General features: G+C 40.3%; 1 protein-coding gene across 1 annotated transcript; it reads right to left on the reverse strand.

Annotated features, from left to right (window-relative positions):
* Window positions 1-10,477: 10,477 nt before the first annotated feature.
* Window positions 10,478-17,549, reverse strand: rerglb (RERG/RAS-like b). Its single transcript, XM_070831382.1, has 5 exons — window positions 17,450-17,549; window positions 15,136-15,192; window positions 14,827-14,900; window positions 12,570-12,718; window positions 10,478-10,813 (listed from the first exon to the last, which is right to left on the reverse strand). Exons 1-5 carry the CDS (start codon window positions 17,499-17,501, stop codon window positions 10,528-10,530), a joined length of 618 nt encoding a protein of 205 aa, XP_070687483.1. The 5' UTR covers window positions 17,502-17,549; the 3' UTR covers window positions 10,478-10,527.
* Between the last annotated feature and the right edge of the window lie 2,315 nt (window positions 17,550-19,864).

The following is a 19,864-nucleotide window of genomic DNA, read 5'->3' on the forward strand; positions in this document are numbered from 1 at the left end:
ATGAAAGTTCCTTGGAGAGTCCAACAGTATTCGCTATTGATTGCTTGTTCGTGAGTCACATCCGGATCCTCTCCAAAATTTAATGGGTTCTTCTCTGGCCCACGCTACATCCTTCCACCAAGTTTCATGAAAATTGGGCCAGTAGTCTTTACATAATCCTGCTCACAAACAGAGAAACAAATGGCACCGAAAACATAACCTCCTTGGCGGAGATAACCATGAGAACTGGCAGATCTACTGTACTACAAACTCTCGAATATCATAGCAACACCATGACAGAGCTCTAATGGTAGATGTAGCAGGCCTATGTCCTCCCTAAGTCCTGAACGTCTTATGATATTCTAGGAATATTACAGGATTGCTGAAGATAAAGCAGCTAAAACAGTTATGTACTCACTAATAGACCTACCACAGTCCTTATAAGAATATTATAGGAGTGAAATATAAATAGCCTTGGAGCTCCATGATGACTCCAGACCTACTGCATGTCACTATATTGAGAATCAGAACACCACAAAGTCTGGTAAAGTCATTATTTGAAGTTAATATTGAGCGCCACAGAGGCATTATTAGTCTCTGTAGATAGATTATTGGAGCAGTATAGTGATTTTCATTGGGGGTTTTCAAGGCCAGGACTCACCCCAGTCCATAAACAACAGTACAGCCTGCTTCCAAATAGATCATCCGGCCCTAAATCCTCCTCATTAGAAGCTGTGGCATAAACAACTGTTCTAACATGGCCCCTGGATCAGGTCACACTAATTAACCAGCACCATCGACCGACAATTCCCTCATTATCCGCCCTCTCATCTGATCGCATATAGGCCGTCAAGACAGCTAACGATCAACGGACTAATTAATCAGCTGATGAGGTGCAAGTGAAGCTCCGGGTTCCCTCTTCATTTGCGAGACACATGGGAGCTAATTAGTTAAATTATTAATGCATCTAATTAAATAGTTTCTCTGGGTAATCATGGTTACAGTCTAGTCCTCCGTCGGCCGCAGTGATAAATGGATCCTCAGTGAAGTAGACCCCTCTTGTCCTTTATTTTGACATATATGAACTCCAATGCAGCGGCTGGCCCGGACTAAACATTACAGGCTATTCACAGGCCCAGACCCCATTAGGCTAATTGCGCTAAAAGCAGTCTGTGGCTGACATTAAAGGTGAGCTGTGGTAAGGGCTCTAATTAGCAGTCTGTGAAAATAGGAAGCCTTTTTGGCCATCTGCTGCGGCTTGCCTCGCCGTCATGTCCTCTGTGTGAAAAGGGCAGAGACAAATTTAGGCTGTGTTTTGTGGAAGGGCTGTTTGTCAGATATAATGCCATGAGAGGCCGGGTCACAGGGAGCACATTTCATACAGTAACAGCTGAATTTAGAGGAGGGAATAACAGAAAAACTGCTGCAATTTGTGGCAGCTAGGCCATATGGTTTTGCATATGAAACCACAGCCTGCTGCTTCTTGTCAGACTCAAAGGAGAAAACCAGTGTTATTTAGACTTAGAGCCTATTTTCCACCATCTATATTCAGCTTATATATCCGTCACTTTTCAACACATGCCTTAATTAGGATAAATTCTTCTCCAAATGCAGTGTTTACCCAGCAAACAGTTAACGTTCCACAAAGGCTCTGATTCGGCTCTGTTTTTTTACAACCAGGGAATAATTCCCAGATGGTTATTTAAAAAAATGTTTCAGAACCTTTAGAGAACGTTCCCTGGAGGTTACTTTTACAGAACCTCTTGGGAACATTTCCTCAAGGATCCCCCATTGGTTATTTTTGAAGCTTAAATGTGGACATTTTAGAATCTAATCTCCAATCATAGCAAAGTAATGTACACCATTTAATTTACAAACGTTAGCGTGTTTACACTCTTCATCTTACAGAGCAATGTACTTGCTTAACTTCAAAATGTTGGCATTGTCATTGCATGCTGATGTCGGCTCAAAGCATCTCTCTGCTAAAGCCTCACAAGCTGCTCATACGTCTGTAGTTTGGTTCCGTGACGGCTGAGCAAACTCAGTCCGTTCACGAGAACCATGTGATGTAGTCAAAAGCTCAAGAACAAGCGGGTACTGTAAGTGGACCCTGAGTTGAGATTGTTTGATCAGTGGCAACAATCCCATAATGCCGCATGATGAAATAAAATGTGACAACTTTTTATAGGATCAAATAAAGGAAATCTTGACCAAAAGAAATGATGTGTTTATTGATTTTATTGAACGTGTTTTTAATTCTGGACAAAATGGCACCGAATGGATAAACTAACCACAGCTGGAAGAGAGAACAGAGAGAAGAACCAAACACTTGAACACTTTCAAAGTGCTTTACCTCGCATGTTTGTTACAGAGCTGAACTCCCAAGACGTTTGACCGCTGGGGAGCAGATTATTTGTCCTGATCCCTCGACTGGCTGAGAAGATCAGGGCACCGGAGCCAAGCGTTTACATGAGCGATGGTAACTTTGAGCAATACATGTGATACTCAAATGAACCGGTGGAGCGTCTTTGTGGTTGTATTAGGTAGTTTCCAGTTCAACATGTGGACCTAAGTGTGTGTGTGTGTGTGTGTGTGTGAGAGAGAGGTTGCCTAAAATGTTACAGTGGGGGCTTGTGACTGAAGGGATGATGCCACTCTGATGTCAAATAGGATCGGTGGTGGAGATATGAAAGATCCCCGAGTGTCTCAAGACAGTTGCATGACTGCATAGCAAGGGCTGAAAATATAACTGTGTTCATTTCATTTTATTGATGTTTAATTTCTGTAACATTCACACAGAGACAAACACATTTTGCGCCACCACCTTGTAATTCCATCCTAAAATGTTGTGTTCATTTCAGGTACTTCTGTGAGTTTGATCAGGTGTGTGGAAGTTGCACTATTTGAACGCCTCTTTCATACTCTATTTTTTTTTTTTCATTTCAAACACAATTACTTCTGTCACTTTCTGTGTGTATAACCGAGTGAAACACCCTGACATCCCTCCAGCAGGGACCGTCTGAAAGCCGTAATCACCATTTTAACGATCGTCACGTCTCGCCTCCCTCCATGACGGCTGGCTTTTGACCCCAACTTTGAGTGTGGCCATTCGAAACGGCTATCAACTTTTAGCCCCCGACTGCCATCAGATCAGATTGTGGTTGCACTGGCCAGCGTTCAGGTGTGAATGTGAGCAGTCCTGAAAAAGAAAGCACTGCTCTCAGCGAAGTCTCCCTCCGTAAATAAACCGTGTGAGGCAGAAGGATGCTACTGGCTCACAGTGCTGCTGCTGGTGTGGTCCTGTGCTTAGGGACATGTTGTTTGTGTATAACCGGCTGGCTTATAGCTTTCAATTTAAGGAAGTGAAATTTTATTTATGTGCTTCAGTGCCTGGAAGGGTTTGTCTGATTAATGGTAGCACTGCAAAACAAAAGAGCGGGATATCTACTGTAAACACACTGAACATTATGGTTGCCTGTCTGTTTCACTGTGATCATTATCTGACTCAACAACACCTGTTGTGGCTTTACAGTTAACTTCTCTCAGGCAAGATGATGTTAAAAACAGGCAGCTCGTGTGCTAATGCAACATTTGTCAAAGTGTGACTTAGGGTAACTCCAGTATTTTCAAACCTGGGCCATATTTCTTTTATGTTTTTGGTTTGAAATGACTGGTAGGTACAGTAAGTGTGGAATTAGTCCTGTAGATCACTACAATGTATACAATAAATACAATATAATATAATCCTTTGGGACAACTGCCCCTGATCAAAGTAGGTCCACTAAAAGTGCTTGTTTTAGCCACCGACAGGCTCAGATTGTTATTCTAAGTGTCTGACAACATTATGGAAATGATCCCTGCAGAAATAGACTTGTAAGATCCTTTTGGTTTAACCATAAACAGAAGTTATATCTCTCTCCTCAAAGCCGCCAGACTCCCCTGACAAAAATAACAATTTTACCTTGTAGAACATGGGAGTTGCTGGTCTACCGCTGCCTCGATTTGTTAGTTTGTTTGCGTTATTGTGTGTTTAGTTTGGATCCAACAATAGGCAGCAGTAGACCAGCAACTCCGGCCTGTGAGCGGTCATGACCTGTGTGGACAATAGAGAAGGCCATTTAAGGGTTGGATAGAAAAGAAAATAACAGCATAAGTCAGAAGTTGCAAGATTCAATCTTGTGTTATTTGAGTCACAGAGGCCCCAAGAGGCATGTGGACACAATGTACAGATAATTACAAATCAGTATAAAACCATCCTCACCTGTACAGCACTATATGGTCCTTTTCATGGATCATATTCAACAAAGAATCTTTTATGGCTCATTTTATGGGAAACGTTCCTCTGCAGCGGATGCATGCTGCTGCACTTGAAGGGGATGTTTCTGATCTGTCAGCTTCAAACTTGGCAAACAAACCTTCAAATATAGTTGTGCAAGCACAAACTTTTCAAGGATTGGAACACAGTGTAATGTAATACAGCTCTTTGCACCTTCTGTATCTGAATGACTCAGGCTGCAGCAGCTTCTTTGTGAGCCTGAACAAACTGAAAAAACTGAACAGAAATGTCATATACTACAGAAATAAACTGCTGGTAATTGTATTTTTGGTACAAAGTTCATTGTAACTTGGTTTCATTTATAAAAGCCACCAACACTCTCCTCTAAACTTATTTTTCCAATTTATTAGTTGTGATCTCTAAAAACTTCCACACCGTTCAGTCCTCTGAACTCTGGACCTGCCTCTAATGTGAAGCCGTGACTTTTAGCCCTCAATGGCCTTGGGCTTATGGGAAATGGTGTTTGTGAAAGGTTTCTATTAGAACCACCATCCTTATCTAGACACGTGTAGCCACAAGACATATTGAGCAACGTCAGATTATGTAACATTGGATCTTTAGTTATGAGTATTGTCACGTATCTCAGTGTGATTTTGAATGAGGTTTTCTTGTTGTTGTTTTTTTAACAGAACCCAGAATTTATGGTTTCGCTCTTTACAGGCCTTTTTCACAGCAGACTTTTTGACTTGTTTTAGTAGGAAAACCACAGGTGTAGCTAATAATGATCATAATAACTCTGGTCTATTCAAGTGTCCCAGTGAGCCAGCATGCACAATACCAGAGCCATATGACAACTTTGAAGTAATAGTGAACTATATCGCTGGTAAGCTTAATGCCAATGAGAGACCTTTTTATCTTGTCTCTGAAATACAGTTTTTCCACCATTTCAACTGTATTCAAGACAAAAAAATTGTACTTCTTCTTTTTCAACACTGTGTGAAGTCATCAAAAGCTTTAGAGAGTCTCTCTGTGATCAGGAGGGTTTTTTTTCTTATCAGATTGTCTTCAATTGCAGAGTTTTGGCATTATTACTGCAAGAGGACACCGACATCTTACTAAACAGTATCCAGTGCAGAGACAGCAGGACATCACTTTTAGTGTAACAAGAGACTGGCAGGACGCTGAGCAGACGCTGAACAAGTCATATAGCATATGAAAAGGATTACATATGGTTCCTTCCACAATACATCTCTCTAAAAGGCTGTTTTACATTCATGCTATGTTTAACAGAACCAGATGATCCACATGTAACTCATCAGAGATGCAGGCGCACGGCACTCTTTAAATTCAACCGTATAAAAGTATGAATTTTACCTCTTTTCAATTTTCAGAGAGTGAATGTCTCGTTTCAGAAGCTCTTCAGATACACCATATGTATACATCCAGCAAGCAATCACTGTGTGCACTCATGCAGCGTGACACACAGTGCATGGCAAAAAAAAAAAAATGTCCCCTTGAGCAGCTCATACAGGCCAGTGTTCAGATCAATGTGAAATCATGTTTTCCTTGAGATTACAGCAGGAAAACACGTGTTTAAGTCACAATAATTTCACCTTGTATCCTATTTTTAGTTGATTTGAACTGGAAACAAGCTATTATTTTACCAAACTGACATATTGTTTCCACATTTGTAAGGAAAATGAGATTGTCAGTCAGCTCTAGACTAAACAACTTTAACTACTATTTATTTTTGCTGTCAAGATTGAAAAGGGATGCTGAGACCCGAGTGAAGAACCATCTGACGTCGCAGACGAGCTCTTCCTGCTCCAGCGTGGATCCATTTCAGTGGCGGTTCAAGTATTTGGAAGCCGTCCAATCACATGTCAGTCTGACTAAGCTGCAGAGTTTTAGATTGGAGTGGGGATGTGCTCACCAGCTGTGAGATTAAGGGGAACTGATCGATGGCCTTTCTGATTGGCTCTCGCGGTGTCCCAGCAGCATCCAATCCCCTTGGTTCGGATGATTGTCCACAGCCGAGCCAAAACCAATTCTTCCTCCACACAGGGGCCAAATAAGATCACTGACCTGAAGCTGCAAGGCCTCGCTTGGAGGTTCTGTCTCCATCCGTCTGCACTCCTCATCTCTCTAAAAAAAAAACGAGACAGGCAGAGAAGAAGATGGGGGAGGAAGATGAAGAGGTGGAATCAAATTAGAGTTTTAACGGAGAGCATTGTGCACTATCACAGATCTACACTGTTTTATTTAATGTGTATTTTCCTGACATCTTTGTCATGTTGTGCTAATGCCAGCGGTGTCACTGCACTGCCCTCTCTAGAAATTACCTGTCAGTCAAACTCAGCGGGTGGCACTGCTGTGTCTTTGTCCTTAGATTTTCTGTTCGTTCTCTGTAGGTGGAGCTCTTTTCCTTTTTCTGTTCAGCCGTGGTGATTACAGCTGATCCTGCCAGCAACACAGTTCCACCATTGATTCTGCCGTTGCCGCAGCTGGAAATGTAAAATGCATGACTTCCTGTGCAGCAAAGTCCTTTTTAAATCTTCCATTAACATTTTAGAGAGTAGAAATGCATCTCTTCAGAAAATGTCAGGGATCATTTTGTCTAAAAACTGAAAAAAAAATGCTCAAATGCACATAAAAATATGCCTTCATGTGTTCAAATGTGTGACTGCGTGTATGTCTGAGGGTCGGGGGGCTTATGGGGGCTTATAGTCAGAAGACTGTTCAAGGAATAACCTCATGATGGAGCTGAATTAAGTGTTTCCCACATTCACTGATTCCAAATAACCACCAAAAAGACTCCTGCAGAGATTCAGCTTTCATTTGCCACCTGTGCTGCAATGATGATGATGATGATGATGATGATGATGAACTTGAGCGTGAGGAGGTCTGCTCTTCATCAAATAGGCCCTACTTGGATGAGTGAAAAAGGCACTGAGCCATCAGGAGAAACAGATTGATCAAAAACACAAATTTATTGTTCATGTTGTGGAAAATCTGCACTTAAACGTGTTTTGTTTGTGTTTACTGTGTTGAAATGTGGCTGATGACACTGGAAAGTGTCAAATGTAGAGTTTGAAGGTTCATTCTTGTCCCTGGAAGTAATAATTTTTATGATGCATGTAACATTAAAGACAACAAACATCTAATATTATGAATATACACGATGATTCTAAACTAAGTCATATCTGAGGATGATTTAAGTGAGTATGATAACCAACTCGTTTCTTTTGTATTTGTATTATTACTGGACAAAACCCCTGATAAACTCATAGCACAGACTGATTATCTCTTCAAAATACCAAAACACAGAAATGGCTGCAGGAAAACCTTACAACAAAGGACGGCTGGACTATAACTCTCAGTGAGATAAACTGTATGGAGAACCTGACCTTTACCATAAGACTACATTATAATCAATATGTACAACTCAAAAAAGAAAAATAATCAGTTTTTATTATTGTTTTTTTTCTGTTGCATCATTTTTTATTGTCGTGTCTACATCTTTTCTTGGCCAGGTCTCCTTTTGCTAAAGGTCTCCAGCTCCAGTGGGACCCGACTGGTTAAATGAAGGTCAAATGAAATCAAGAAATACCTCTTGAATCCTGGCAAACCCAACAAATGTTCTCTTTGGAGGCATTATACTTTGAAAAATAACCTTTCCCCCACATAAAGTACTTACAGTGGGTGACTAATGAAAAGACCGACCCAAATAAATGAGCGTGGAAACGTATTGCATGCAAATGCTTCCACACAGGTCACGAGGAGTCACTGAATAGTTTGATGAAAATGAGAAGGATGTTAATATACTGTGTGGTACGGCCTTCGCCGCCATCATCAAAACATCAGAAGAGGAAGTCTCTTTTAAAGACTTTAAAGTCACTTTGTGTTGGTTTTCCCCTCTTCACTCATCTGTATTGATCTGCATTTTCCATTTTATTGTTCACGGTCAATTTTCTCTATAATTTGAACTGATTCGGAGTGTAAAAGGTCAGATCCCTTGAGAGGGAAATCATTAACCAGAGGACAAAAACAGCCCCTTATTATGATGTTTCGATGGCTGTGCTGCCATCTTGTGGGTACTTCGGGAACATGTCTTTGATTTAGGGGCCAAAATTCAGTAAATCAATGGTGCATTTCTCACTTCTCCTGTTTCCAAACCAGCTATTTATAGCAGTTACACACAGGAAATTCCTCCTTTCAGAGGGCTTTAGAGAAATGCCTCCTCTCATGGTCACCTAATTAAAGTTAAGCTCAAAGCAAACCAAAAGTTCCTCTGAGGAACTAAAACAGGCATCTTATTAAGCAATGTTTAACTTTAATTTCCTCTGGAGAAGCCGATGTTTTTACAGAATTTACAGAAGGAACATTCACCTACAAAACGCTGCATATGTGAACTTATTTTCCACCATGTGTGGTACGTTCTTTCTTCACAGCATCATGGTGACATAACTGGATTTAAGGGGAATAACAGCACAGTATTAAATGAGTTCATGCCCTTAATTGGTATGTGTATGTTTTATATGTTTTGTTTTATAAAGTCTTTATAAAGTCCACATTCAAGATATTTTCCGGTGCTTCGGATTCTCTGAAAAAAACAAATAAATACAAGAGTCATCAAATTGACCAATTAATATATACACAATATATCAGATGAAACAGTTACATACGTCATTGTACTGGTGAACAAATTCAAATGATGCCTTTAGTCATGGCTAACATAGAGAGTATGACAGGTTACATTCAACAGTATGGTGATTAACTATAAACAAACACTATATGGCTTCCATAGAGTAGCATTACTATGAAAAAATAATATGTATATATACAGTATATATATATATATAATGTTCTTTAAAGTGTCAGTATTAAAAATGGCTTTTTCACTCCCCTGAAACATAATGAAACCTGCAGAGCTGCAAGCTGCACAACAGTTTCCCCACATTACACCACAAAAAAGGCCGTTTTACATTAATACCACAAGTGTTTAAACCAGTGACAGAGCACAACAACTGTAACAAGATGTTTAAAGTCACAGCCAGCAGCAGGGACAGTTAGAAACCCCGACATCACGATGGGAGCGCACTGACTGGAGAGTTTCAGAGGAAAAATGTGGTGGAAAAAAGTTGGCTGAAGTTGAACATTTCACTGTCACCGGCTCATCAACAGCTCATCAGAGCTGCATTCCTCCGTGTTGTGATATCATTTAATGATAAATGTCCAGCTACGCCTGAGGAGTGAAAGATGGAGGAGAAGCTGATTACAGCCAATCAAAGCATCCCAGTCCAGCAATAAACCGGGCAGAAATGATTCTTATGGATGTCAACAGTGAGGATTGTACTCTGTGAGTGTTGGCTGATTGTTTACATTCTTACTCTTGATTATGTGGTCTTTGATGATATATTTTCTGATTTTCTGATAATTTTATAGTTTCAGGCCATATTTATGCAAAGATCTGCTTCAACAGAAGGAAGAGATTTGTCTGGTTTTATGAAAGGCCCGACACACTCATGGTACAGCTGTTTTTTGGACTGTTTGAGCCTCTGCAGTCTGACAAGACGATTTAACCTTCGATCAGTCTGACTGGCACATGTAGTTTAATGAGCTCCCATAATTACTAGCACCTCTCCACCCAACCTCAACCTGAGCAGAGCTCTAACTCACCAGAATAAGTGACAAATCCTGTGTGGGTTTGCAGGAAAAGAGAATAATGTGCTACTACTCAGAAAAGTAGGATATACTGTATTGTATATGTGATACTGATACTGAAACGTCTACTTGGAAACTCTTCATTATTATGTGTAAAAGGTTGTGACCAGTTCATCCTAAGAGTTTTTTTTAATTTGAGAAAATAAAACTCTTAAGACAAACTTTTAAGAATTGTTTGTGTAGTTTTTTTTAAAGCTTTCCTGTCCTGTTAATCATCTTGTGACCCTTTCTTACAGTCCTGACCCCCAGATTGGGAACCGCTGTCCACCTTTTTTTTTTTAATCACAATCTTAGCTCTAATTAGAGAAACATAGTCTAGGAAAACCAGAGCAATAAAAACACTTATCAAAGATGTGTAAAAGACTAATATTTGCCTGGAAATGCTGTAGCTTCAGACCCACAGACACCAGCCGTGCATGCTGCTGATCACAGGGTTCATGTTTGGACTGCTGTTTACGTGCTAAACAGTTTTTCAGACCCAGTTTGTAACTTCTTGGCCAGTTCCCTTTAACATGTGTCCACACACTGATTTGACCTCACTGGGACCTTCACACTGACTTCCTCCTCTTCCCGAACACGTTGTTGATGAGCTTGGCCATAGACTTGGAGCCGCTGTAGCGTCGTCGGTCAGCTCTGTACTTGAGGTGCTCCATCACCTGCCGGATGAGCTGCGTGAAGAGGTTGGCGATGTCCTGGTAGCTCTCGGCCGCCGAGACCTCCTGGAAGTGACAGCGGTTCTCCTGAGCCAGGCAGCGGCCCTCGTCCTCGCGCACCTGCCGGGCGTGACACAGGTCCTGCTTGTTCCCCACCAGACAAACAGGAACCTCCACCTCTCTGAAACAGACACATGCATCAGTTTACTGGACAATTACTGTCTGATAAGAGCAGGCTGGACCCATTACTGCAACAATCTGTCTGGAGAACTTCATTTTATGTTGTAGGCAAGCTCGACAAATCTAATTTACACACACATAAAAATACAGTCAGTGAGTCCAATATTTCCAGTTCTTATCTCAATCAAGAATTACTGATTGCAGATGGTGGAGGAAATATTCAGATCCTTTAGTTAACCTTCATCCTACCAACATATTTAACATACAAGGACGGCCAGCTGGGACCTCAAGAATAAACCGCTGTAAGAACAGAAAAGTTAACTTCTAAAAACATTATGAGTTGTGTAATCAATGTCATTTGAGGGGGAAAAACAGATTATTGCTCTTTTAGGAATGTTCAAAAGTTAATTTGACGGTTAAAACAAAAATCTTTACTTTAGAGTAAGAAATCTGTGGCTGCTCCATCTTAAAAATGACTCCTCCCTGAGAGGGAGTGATATATTAAATTAGGTCCCATGGGAAACTTGACTTCAATGACTAGTTCCACCTATTAAAACTACATAGGTGCTATTGACTGGGGTCATACCACAGTGTGAAAATACTCCATTACAAGTAAAAGTCCTGCATTTCACTGTAAGTGCTGTCAGCAAAAGTCACTTCAAGTATCAGAACGCTTTAGTAAAATAGTATGTGCCAATGTTTTCCTATTTCATATGATGGCTGATTAATATTACTGCTGCTTTAATGTGTATGTTACATCTCACTGTTGTAGATGTTTAAGATTGTGCTAATTTACTTTTGATACTGTTGGCTGGTTTCATCTCCTGCACTGCACCATCGCATATAAGAGTTTGTAATGTGACTGACCTGTGAGAACCATGAATCTCTAAAAAGTCTTTGAGCCGTTCATGAGCTCAGAGCCTGTTTTCGTCTGTGTGTAGGCGCATTTTCCAGCTAATCCAAGAGGGGTTTTAAATAGTTTATTTAGCTTGAGAAGCAGGAGAATAAAGGAGCGCGTAATCCTTCAGTTTATCAGAAACATTCACACTCAGAATCGCCAAATTTGGGAACACATGGCTTTCTGTGGACAGGATGGGGATGAAAAAGTGAAATCTGAAAAGAAGCAGCAGCTGTGAGATAAATGTAGTGGAGTAAAAAGTGCAATAATTGCCTCTGGGATATGGTGGAGTAGAAATACTCAAGTAAAGTACAAGTACCTTAAATTTGTATGTAGGTAAAGTACGAATGAGCTACATTTAAACTCACATGCTCGTCCCCGACTCGTCATCATGAATCATTTATGTGTTTGTGCTTGTCAGGCCCACTCTGAACTCCCCACCTTCCTCACATTCAAATCTGCACAAGCATCCCAGTTCAGATACACAGACAATAGAGCAAAGATACTCTGATTAGTCCTGTTTTACCATCGAATTTACAGCAGCTACACTAGAAAGTAGTTGCAAAAAAATTCTTGCCATTTCATTGATTGTCCAATATGAATTTTGACATTTGGGATGATGATTTATATGCGTTAATTGAAACTGAAATATGGGATTAACTGGAGAAATAAGAACCATATTAAACCTTTTATATAAACTATACACCAAGCTAAAGACTGTTAACTGATAAGCTTCATATTTAAGATAACAGGACAGCAGCTGCTCTGATCCAACATGTCTCAACTTTTTAAAACCCAGCAGTGACTCCCCGTCAGTCAGAGTCACTAAAGAATAAAACAACCTCATCGTGCTACCGACCCTTTGCAGTTGTCCATGCGCGCCTCCCGAATCTGCCGCAGGATGTTCTTGGCGTTGATGAAGGATGTGCGGTCGCTGATGTTGTACACCACCACAAAACCATCTGCCCAGTCCACCGGCTCCTCCAGGATACACCTGGCCTCAGAGCTCTGGACAACAGCATCACATTGACCACATTCAATTAGGACTTCACACTATTATATAAATACACTTTATTTGTCATGTGTGGCTTGTTTTCACTGAGACAGATCCAACTAGAGAGAGTCAGTTGAAGAAAATGCTCTTTATCCTGAGTTTTTTAGCACCTCATAAACATGAGCTTTAAATAATCCACCCCCTCCCCTCTGGCTTTCCTCCAAAGCCACTCCCCCAAAACACATGAACTGACTAACGTTACTGCTGGAGGACGAGTCCATGATTGTGATGAGGATGATGTCAAACTATCTGATTTATTTATTATTTATTTATTTAGCTGTCAAGCTGTTGTGAGAATTTCAACAAATATATCAAAAACTGTTTCTAAAATAAGTTGCGTACCCCGTCTTTAAACAGCATCAGCTCATTTGGTAGTTTGGTAGTTTTTGCCAGTTTCAGCGCAGGTTTAAGTGAATTTCACTTATTATCTCTTGGTTTATACCAATGTATGATTAAAGAAATAATGATAACCTATGAACATTTTTATGTTAACCCTTTAACCTCCTCACCAAGAAAAAAGCAATGAAAAAATGTATTCTTTATATATTTTATTTCCTTGGGGCACTAATTACAAAAATCAATGTTTTTTTATGAACAGACCCCACATTTTTTGAAATATTGGCCTCTACCAAACGGTTGAGATGTCGTAAGTAAAACATGTTTTCAATAAGATATAGTGAGTCAAAATGTGCTCTACCATATGGTTGAGCAGAAGGTTAAAGGGTTAAGGTCCCATTCTTTTCTCTTGTACAATGCTAAAACATTTTTAAGACTCATCTTGAACATATCAGGGACATATACATTCATTATTATTCCACCAAAGCTAATTTGGCCTGTTCTATAAAACCTTTAGTGGATCTTGGTCAAACCAATTTGACAAAGTGGCCGAACCACGTAATTACAACAATGGTGTCTGTTACTTGCTGCCAATGTGCCCAAAAATACTTTTTTACTCGACTAAACATTTGGAAAGTCTAGAAGAGCCAACTGATTAAAACATTTTATCCCCATTCAAGTTAATGGAGGGCTAAACGGGCTAATTTTATACCCCTTAATTTCCTTCATGAGTCACTGAGCAGCCTTCAGTTCACTAATACATCTATTTAGGAGTAGAATAATTAGTAGTAAAATAAAGTGTCCTGATATGGAAAACAACATACTTGGCCTCCATTAACTAGTGCTGCTCGTAGTTTTTAGCTTTCAAAAACAGCATTTGAAAAGGTAGAATTCCTCAGTGCTCAGTACACCTTGTTCTATATATTCAATAAATGTGCATTACTGCTGTCCCACTTGTTCCTGAGCTATTTTTACTGCTGCTCTTGTTACCCTGAACAACACGAGAGCGCAGACACGTGCTGGCCAAATGGGACAAGTTTCAGTGACCTTGAGGAATAAAAAAACTGTGGTAAGGACGAGTGGCCAGAGGACATGTCTGAGCCCAAACAGCGACGCCTCAGCACTGTAAAAGCTCACTTATCCTTTTCTCTTTATTGACTCCATAGTTTCTTTAGTCCAGGTCAGAAGGGCAGGACGTTACAGTGAGTTTAACCGACGAAGACAATGACCAGCTCTTGTTCTGCAGAGCGGAGGGGTATTCCAATAAAGAACGAGCTCTGTAGTAAAAGGCCTCTCAGGTCTTTGGTCTCGTTGAAATAGAAGTAAGCAGGCTGTACAGCTCTTTTCTTCAAAGAGGCAGTCACTGGTGCACATCCCCTCTGGATACGCTCATAAACCCTTTAGATTCAGCGCTAAGTGCTGTACGGAGCATACACATGCCGGCCACAGGTAAATATCTGACCGTGGTTCAATCAAGGTCGTGCAGCCCAGCTTCCCCAGCTGAGTCATTCATGCATTGAGAGCAAGGCAAAGGACACTGAGTAGGTTTCCAGTCCACTGAATGACATGTGCGAGGAAACCAAAGAATTCAAAACAGCAAAGTCTGGAAGTGAAAGTCTGCAGCTCTGCTTCTCTAATAAAAAGTTCTAAAAGAAATATACACTTAGTTAACTTTCCATTAAGTTCAGATTAGTTAATGATATCAGGTGTTGGTGATGTGCTGTACCTGAGAGCAAGGGTCAAAAACTTCCAGATTCAGCTGCCTGCCATCGATTGAGAGCCTTTTATGGTACAGAGAATCTGTGACGAGGATTAGAAAGAGGCAAAAATACCGTTTATACTTTTAATCATATAAATCTGTCTTATCTTGAGCTTATTTTTATGTAAAGCTGCACTAATCAATGTCTTTTGTATTACCAATGGATTAAACAACTATGTGTTATGTGAAATGTAAACTTTAGGAACCACTAAGAGACTAAATTTCAGCATCCATGATGTCCGAAGATGAACTCTGTGCTAATCTGGAACCACTTACTGGTGTTGGAGGCATATTCACCGATAAAGCGCCTGGTCAGGAAGCGCACAAGGACAGCTGGAGGAAACACAAGAAATGCAAAACAACTAAATGAATCATGGCATCATTACACTCTCATCCCTCACAGGTGGCAGCTGTGGGGGGGAATGACTCTCATTCACTCCCGCAGGCGCAGCACAGTGCCAACAGTCTCTGTGACTGCAGCGGTGAAACTGTAGCCTCACATTAAAAGAGGCTGCATGGTTTTTCCTGAAGGTCTGCGTGCGTATTTGGCAACAGCAAATGGTTATATTTCCCCCTCCGCTTCGCCTCCAGACTGCGGGCTACACATAAAACTGACCAGTTTTGGTCCCGCAGACAATCAGATTCAATTAAGGGCTGAAGTTTCACGAGCTGAGCTGGGGAGGTCTGTTACTGATGGTGGTCACGGGGCCTCTGCAGGGGTCGTACTGGAGTCATAGGCTACGGGGACACACAAATATGGATGTGACTCAACAAGTTAGTCATGCATGCCTTCTGGAGAAAGAAAAGGAAATCTAACTTGTGGAACTACAAGACACAGCAGTAATTCTTTTGGGGCCCTCCTCACACTAACGCTGATATATCCCCAGAGCAAAACAGTAAGGCAGTGAGAGGCGTGCACTAAAAGCAACAACCAGAACAGCAAAAAGCAGGAAAACATATTAAATGGACACACACATATGCACATGCAGCCTCCAGAGGCCACAGCATCTCCACAGTAACAGCTCTGAACGGGGACCTCCCGTTAATACATGCAACAAGACCTGAAACAGTAGCCAGCATTTTAAAATCTGGAATATGTTTGACCAGATTGAAGACATGGTCAGGTAAACTGTTGAAAGTCTTTGCAAGTTGTTAAGCCTGAAACACAGAGATCTTTTTCACGTCACACTTCTGTAAACAAAGAGTAAGTGGCACCAACTTTCAGAGTAAAAAGATAATTACAACATAAACAAAACCAGGGGTGGGGAATTTTAGCCCCCCGAGAGGCAGAACGCACCGACTGCGACTGATCAAACCTCGACATACATTGTGTTTTACCCTTTTCGACCTTTAAGTCCGTTCTGTGACAGATGAGCTGTAATCTAACAAAGGGAGAGATTCTCTGGAGGTATGAATCAACTTATTTGAGTTAAGTCTCATCGAATGAAGCCAATGTTATGTAATATTTAGCTAAAGCCCACTGAAAATAAAAGAAAAAAGTCTTTCACTACCTGAAAAAAATCAGCTTTAACCATCCAGCAAAATCCATCAAGCTAAATTGTCTTACAGGGATTACAGAGGAAGATAAAAGTTTTCATCTACTAGAGGCCAAAATATTTGGATGAAGGTTCTGGATAAAAAGTAAATGGGAAGTGAACCTTGCTTCACTTGTGGACCAACTCAAAACATTCCCATAACAGCAGTGGATGGAAACATGCAAACAGTCGCACTTTCCTTTGCAGATTTTCAGAAAATTTGGTTGATATTTGGATGAAAGTCTGAGTGAGCTAATTAGCATGAAAGAAAAATAAATTTAAGATGACTGCCAGCAGTGATGGAAACATTTTAATCCAAAAATTAATCCACAAATCTCTATTTTAAGATAATATAGAGATGCAAGTCGTGGTGAGATCCCGTTACTGTTTGAGCTGCATCAGCAGGTCTCTGACGGAGACTCTACTCATTGTCATTTGTCGAATCTAAAGTTTAGAAAGCCTCCAGAGTAAATGTCACATTACTGCATCCAAACAAAGAGTGAGTTTGTACTGTAATTTTAATGTCTGGAAGGGAAACCAAACAGGTTAAGGATTTTAAAGTATTTGTCAATAATTGATTAGTCTACCAGTATAAAGTTAGAAAGTTAAAATAGATAATTGATTAAATCATTTTTCAAGCAAACATCCTAAACATTCTCCAGCTCCTCTCCGGGGTGAGGATACACTGTTTTTCTCTTTGGAATATCTTTTGGTTTGGATTCCTGAATGGACAAAATTATGTAATTTAACACACCACCTTGAACTCTGATGGACAATTTTGTGACATTATTTCAAAGTTATTTGAAAGCTCAGCACCAAATGTAGTAAATATATGGCCTCTACTCTGGTAGTTTATGCACCAAAATAGGTATGTATACTGTATATATACTCCAAAAATCACCTTAATTTGAAAAACTCTTCACTGAAAGCACAAAATAAAGCAACAAACAGAGGTTTAAATGGCATCATTCACTGCACAAAGATGTTGACTGAGGAATCAATGCTTTTCTTTTTTCTGTAGCTGTTTGAAATAAAAATCACTCCCCTCCTCTCACCTGACTTCCCAGCCCCCTGGCTTCCCAGCAGGGCCAGCTTGATGTCGTTCATGCCTGTGCTCTGTCAGGTCCTCGGCCGGCTCCCTGGCTCTGTGTTGTGTCTGGTAACTGGGTTTGCATCGGCACACTAAATGCTCCTCACAGTCCGGTCTGGACGGGCGTACAGGACTGCCCCCCTCTCTTCCGCCTTCAAAGGGCTGTTTCACTTTTTAAAGCCAGAGGGAGAGAGGAGAGGAGGGAAAACAAACGCCCCATTCTTCTGTCAGTGTGCCAAGCTCGCTTTTACTCTATCACACCTCTCTTCTCTGTGGTTTCTCTCTCTCCTGTATCCAACACAGCTCTCTCTTCCCTCTTTATTCCCCCTCAAACCATTTGTTTTCCTTGTTTCTTTCCTCTCTTGTGCCTATACATCTTTCTCCTCTGTCTCTTCCCCCTCACTCAGAGAGGTTACTCAAAGGTCATGGCTGACTGAACATATTGTGCTGTTTCCACTCAGACACTGTAACTGTAGTCCGGCTGCCATCTCCGGACATTTGAGTTATTTTTCATAGTGTAATGTTATGGAGGCCCATTCCCACCACGAATAAAAAGGTGAATGGAGGAAATGTTTGGAACATGAAAATACAAATTACAGGTAAATAAGTAAAACCAATGCAACCTTGTCTCTTAGAAATGGGTAGTGGTAATGGGTAAAAAGTGAGTAAAACATGATTGTATTAAGATAAATAGTCAAAATTACATTATACTTAAACGTTTTTTGGTCAGATTTATGGATGCAAAGTCAAAATTGAGACTTCTTTAAAGTGGCAAACTAGAAGATTTTCAGTTAGATACATTTCTGTTAAGTCACTATATCACCAAATGAGTGACTGAGCCTATTGCCCATTGATGATCCTTTGGTATTACAACTGGGTGTCAGTCGACACTCTTGTGAAAAATCACGTGTCGTCCATCACCCAGCAGAGGTTGGTACGCCTGAGAGGGAAAGCCGAAGCGGCGTACTGTTTTCTCTGGTCTCTGCTGAGTTACGAGTAAACTAACAAAACAAAGATTGATGACTAAAGACAATGACACTTCAAAAACAAATGCAAAGACAAAAAAACAAATTGGACGTTCAGATGATGACAAACAGACGTTGTTTGGGTCCAAAAACAAACCTGCAATTACTTCTTATCACCACTGGTGTCGCCAAAGAGAATAAAACAGAGATCTTCACGATTTTTACTTCAAGTAAAAACTAAGAAAGTTAGAATTTACTGATAAATCTGATATAAAAAAATTTAAATATCATTATTATTATATGATACTAGGACCTAGATAGGACCTATATCTCTTTTAATATCTCATAATTATTACTTTGAAAGTTGAAGGAAGAAACGTACACATAATGCCACCTGGATTACAGTTTTTAATGAAGGTATCTTCTTGTAGCTAAATATTCATACTGAACATGCAAAACATTTTTCTTTTTCTAGGATGTCCACTTTTTCAATACAATATATCATATTGTCACTGCAGTGTGATTCTTTATGGTTATGTTTAAGGACTTAAAACACTTCACCACAAAAAATGTGGTCGTTTTGGTTATTTATTGATGAAGTCAGCGATGACTTGAAGCTCAAGGCATGTTGTATTTTAAAGGTCCTGCACTTTGCACTAATGTTGCATTCATTCATTTGTCCATCTACAGCAGAGTTTTGCACAAGTACAATACAAGTTGTACATTTGCTACATAAGAAAAAAAAGATTATAAGTTAATTTCCCATAATTGCATCTTGATATGAGTATTTTTATTGCGATCATTGCTGGTTTTAGGCTTTTCTCTTTCTATTTTTCAGACAGAAATGGGCTTTCATATAATCTTGATTCATTTTCATATAAAACCAAGAAACCAGTATTTTTATTTCCTCACTGGTGAAGTCGTTGACCTCCTTGTGATAAGATCTGGCAACTTCCCGCTGAGCCCGGCGGTAATGATAGCGATGGTATATTTTATTGAAATTGTTCGATATATTTTCACGAAAGGAGGGCAGTGATATGATGTGGAAAAAATGTTTATGGCTTTGGTTAAGTACTATATCAACTGTACAGTCACAGCTCACCAGACTGAAGCAATATAGGAAAGCCGAGGCCTTGAGTTCAGTGTAGAAGCGAAACCACGAGAAGGCCGGCAATAAAAACACTGATTAGAGCATCAGTCATACTCCTGACATCAAACTGAATCGATTCAGATGAGCAATCCATTTCCTTCAGCACCAGCCGCTACACATACACACATGGCACATACAGCCAATAAATCATACTCCAGTAGCTTCAATTTCACAGACGTCAGCCAACAAAATGTATATTCTTCAGACTAAAACCACATTTTTGGCCCCCCTGACCAACTCGCATGCTCATTCTGGGCATTTGGGC

The sequence above is a fragment of the Pempheris klunzingeri genome, chromosome 5, assembly GCF_042242105.1.
Source record: "Pempheris klunzingeri isolate RE-2024b chromosome 5, fPemKlu1.hap1, whole genome shotgun sequence".
Taxonomy (NCBI): Eukaryota; Metazoa; Chordata; class Actinopteri; order Acropomatiformes; family Pempheridae; genus Pempheris; species Pempheris klunzingeri.

Excerpts from the sequence above, each read along its gene's own strand:
- rerglb (XM_070831382.1), bottom strand. The coding sequence starts at position 17,501 with ATGAACGACATCAAGCTGGCCCTGCTGGGAAGCCAGGGGGCTGGGAAG. Across the intron at positions 14,901-15,135 it reads TGAATATGCCTCCAACACCA|ATTCTCTGTACCATAAAAGG; the intron begins GTAAGTGGTTCC and ends TCCTCGTCACAG. Across the intron at positions 12,719-14,826 it reads TTTTTGACCCTTGCTCTCAG|AGCTCTGAGGCCAGGTGTAT; the intron begins GTACAGCACATC and ends GCTGTTGTCCAG.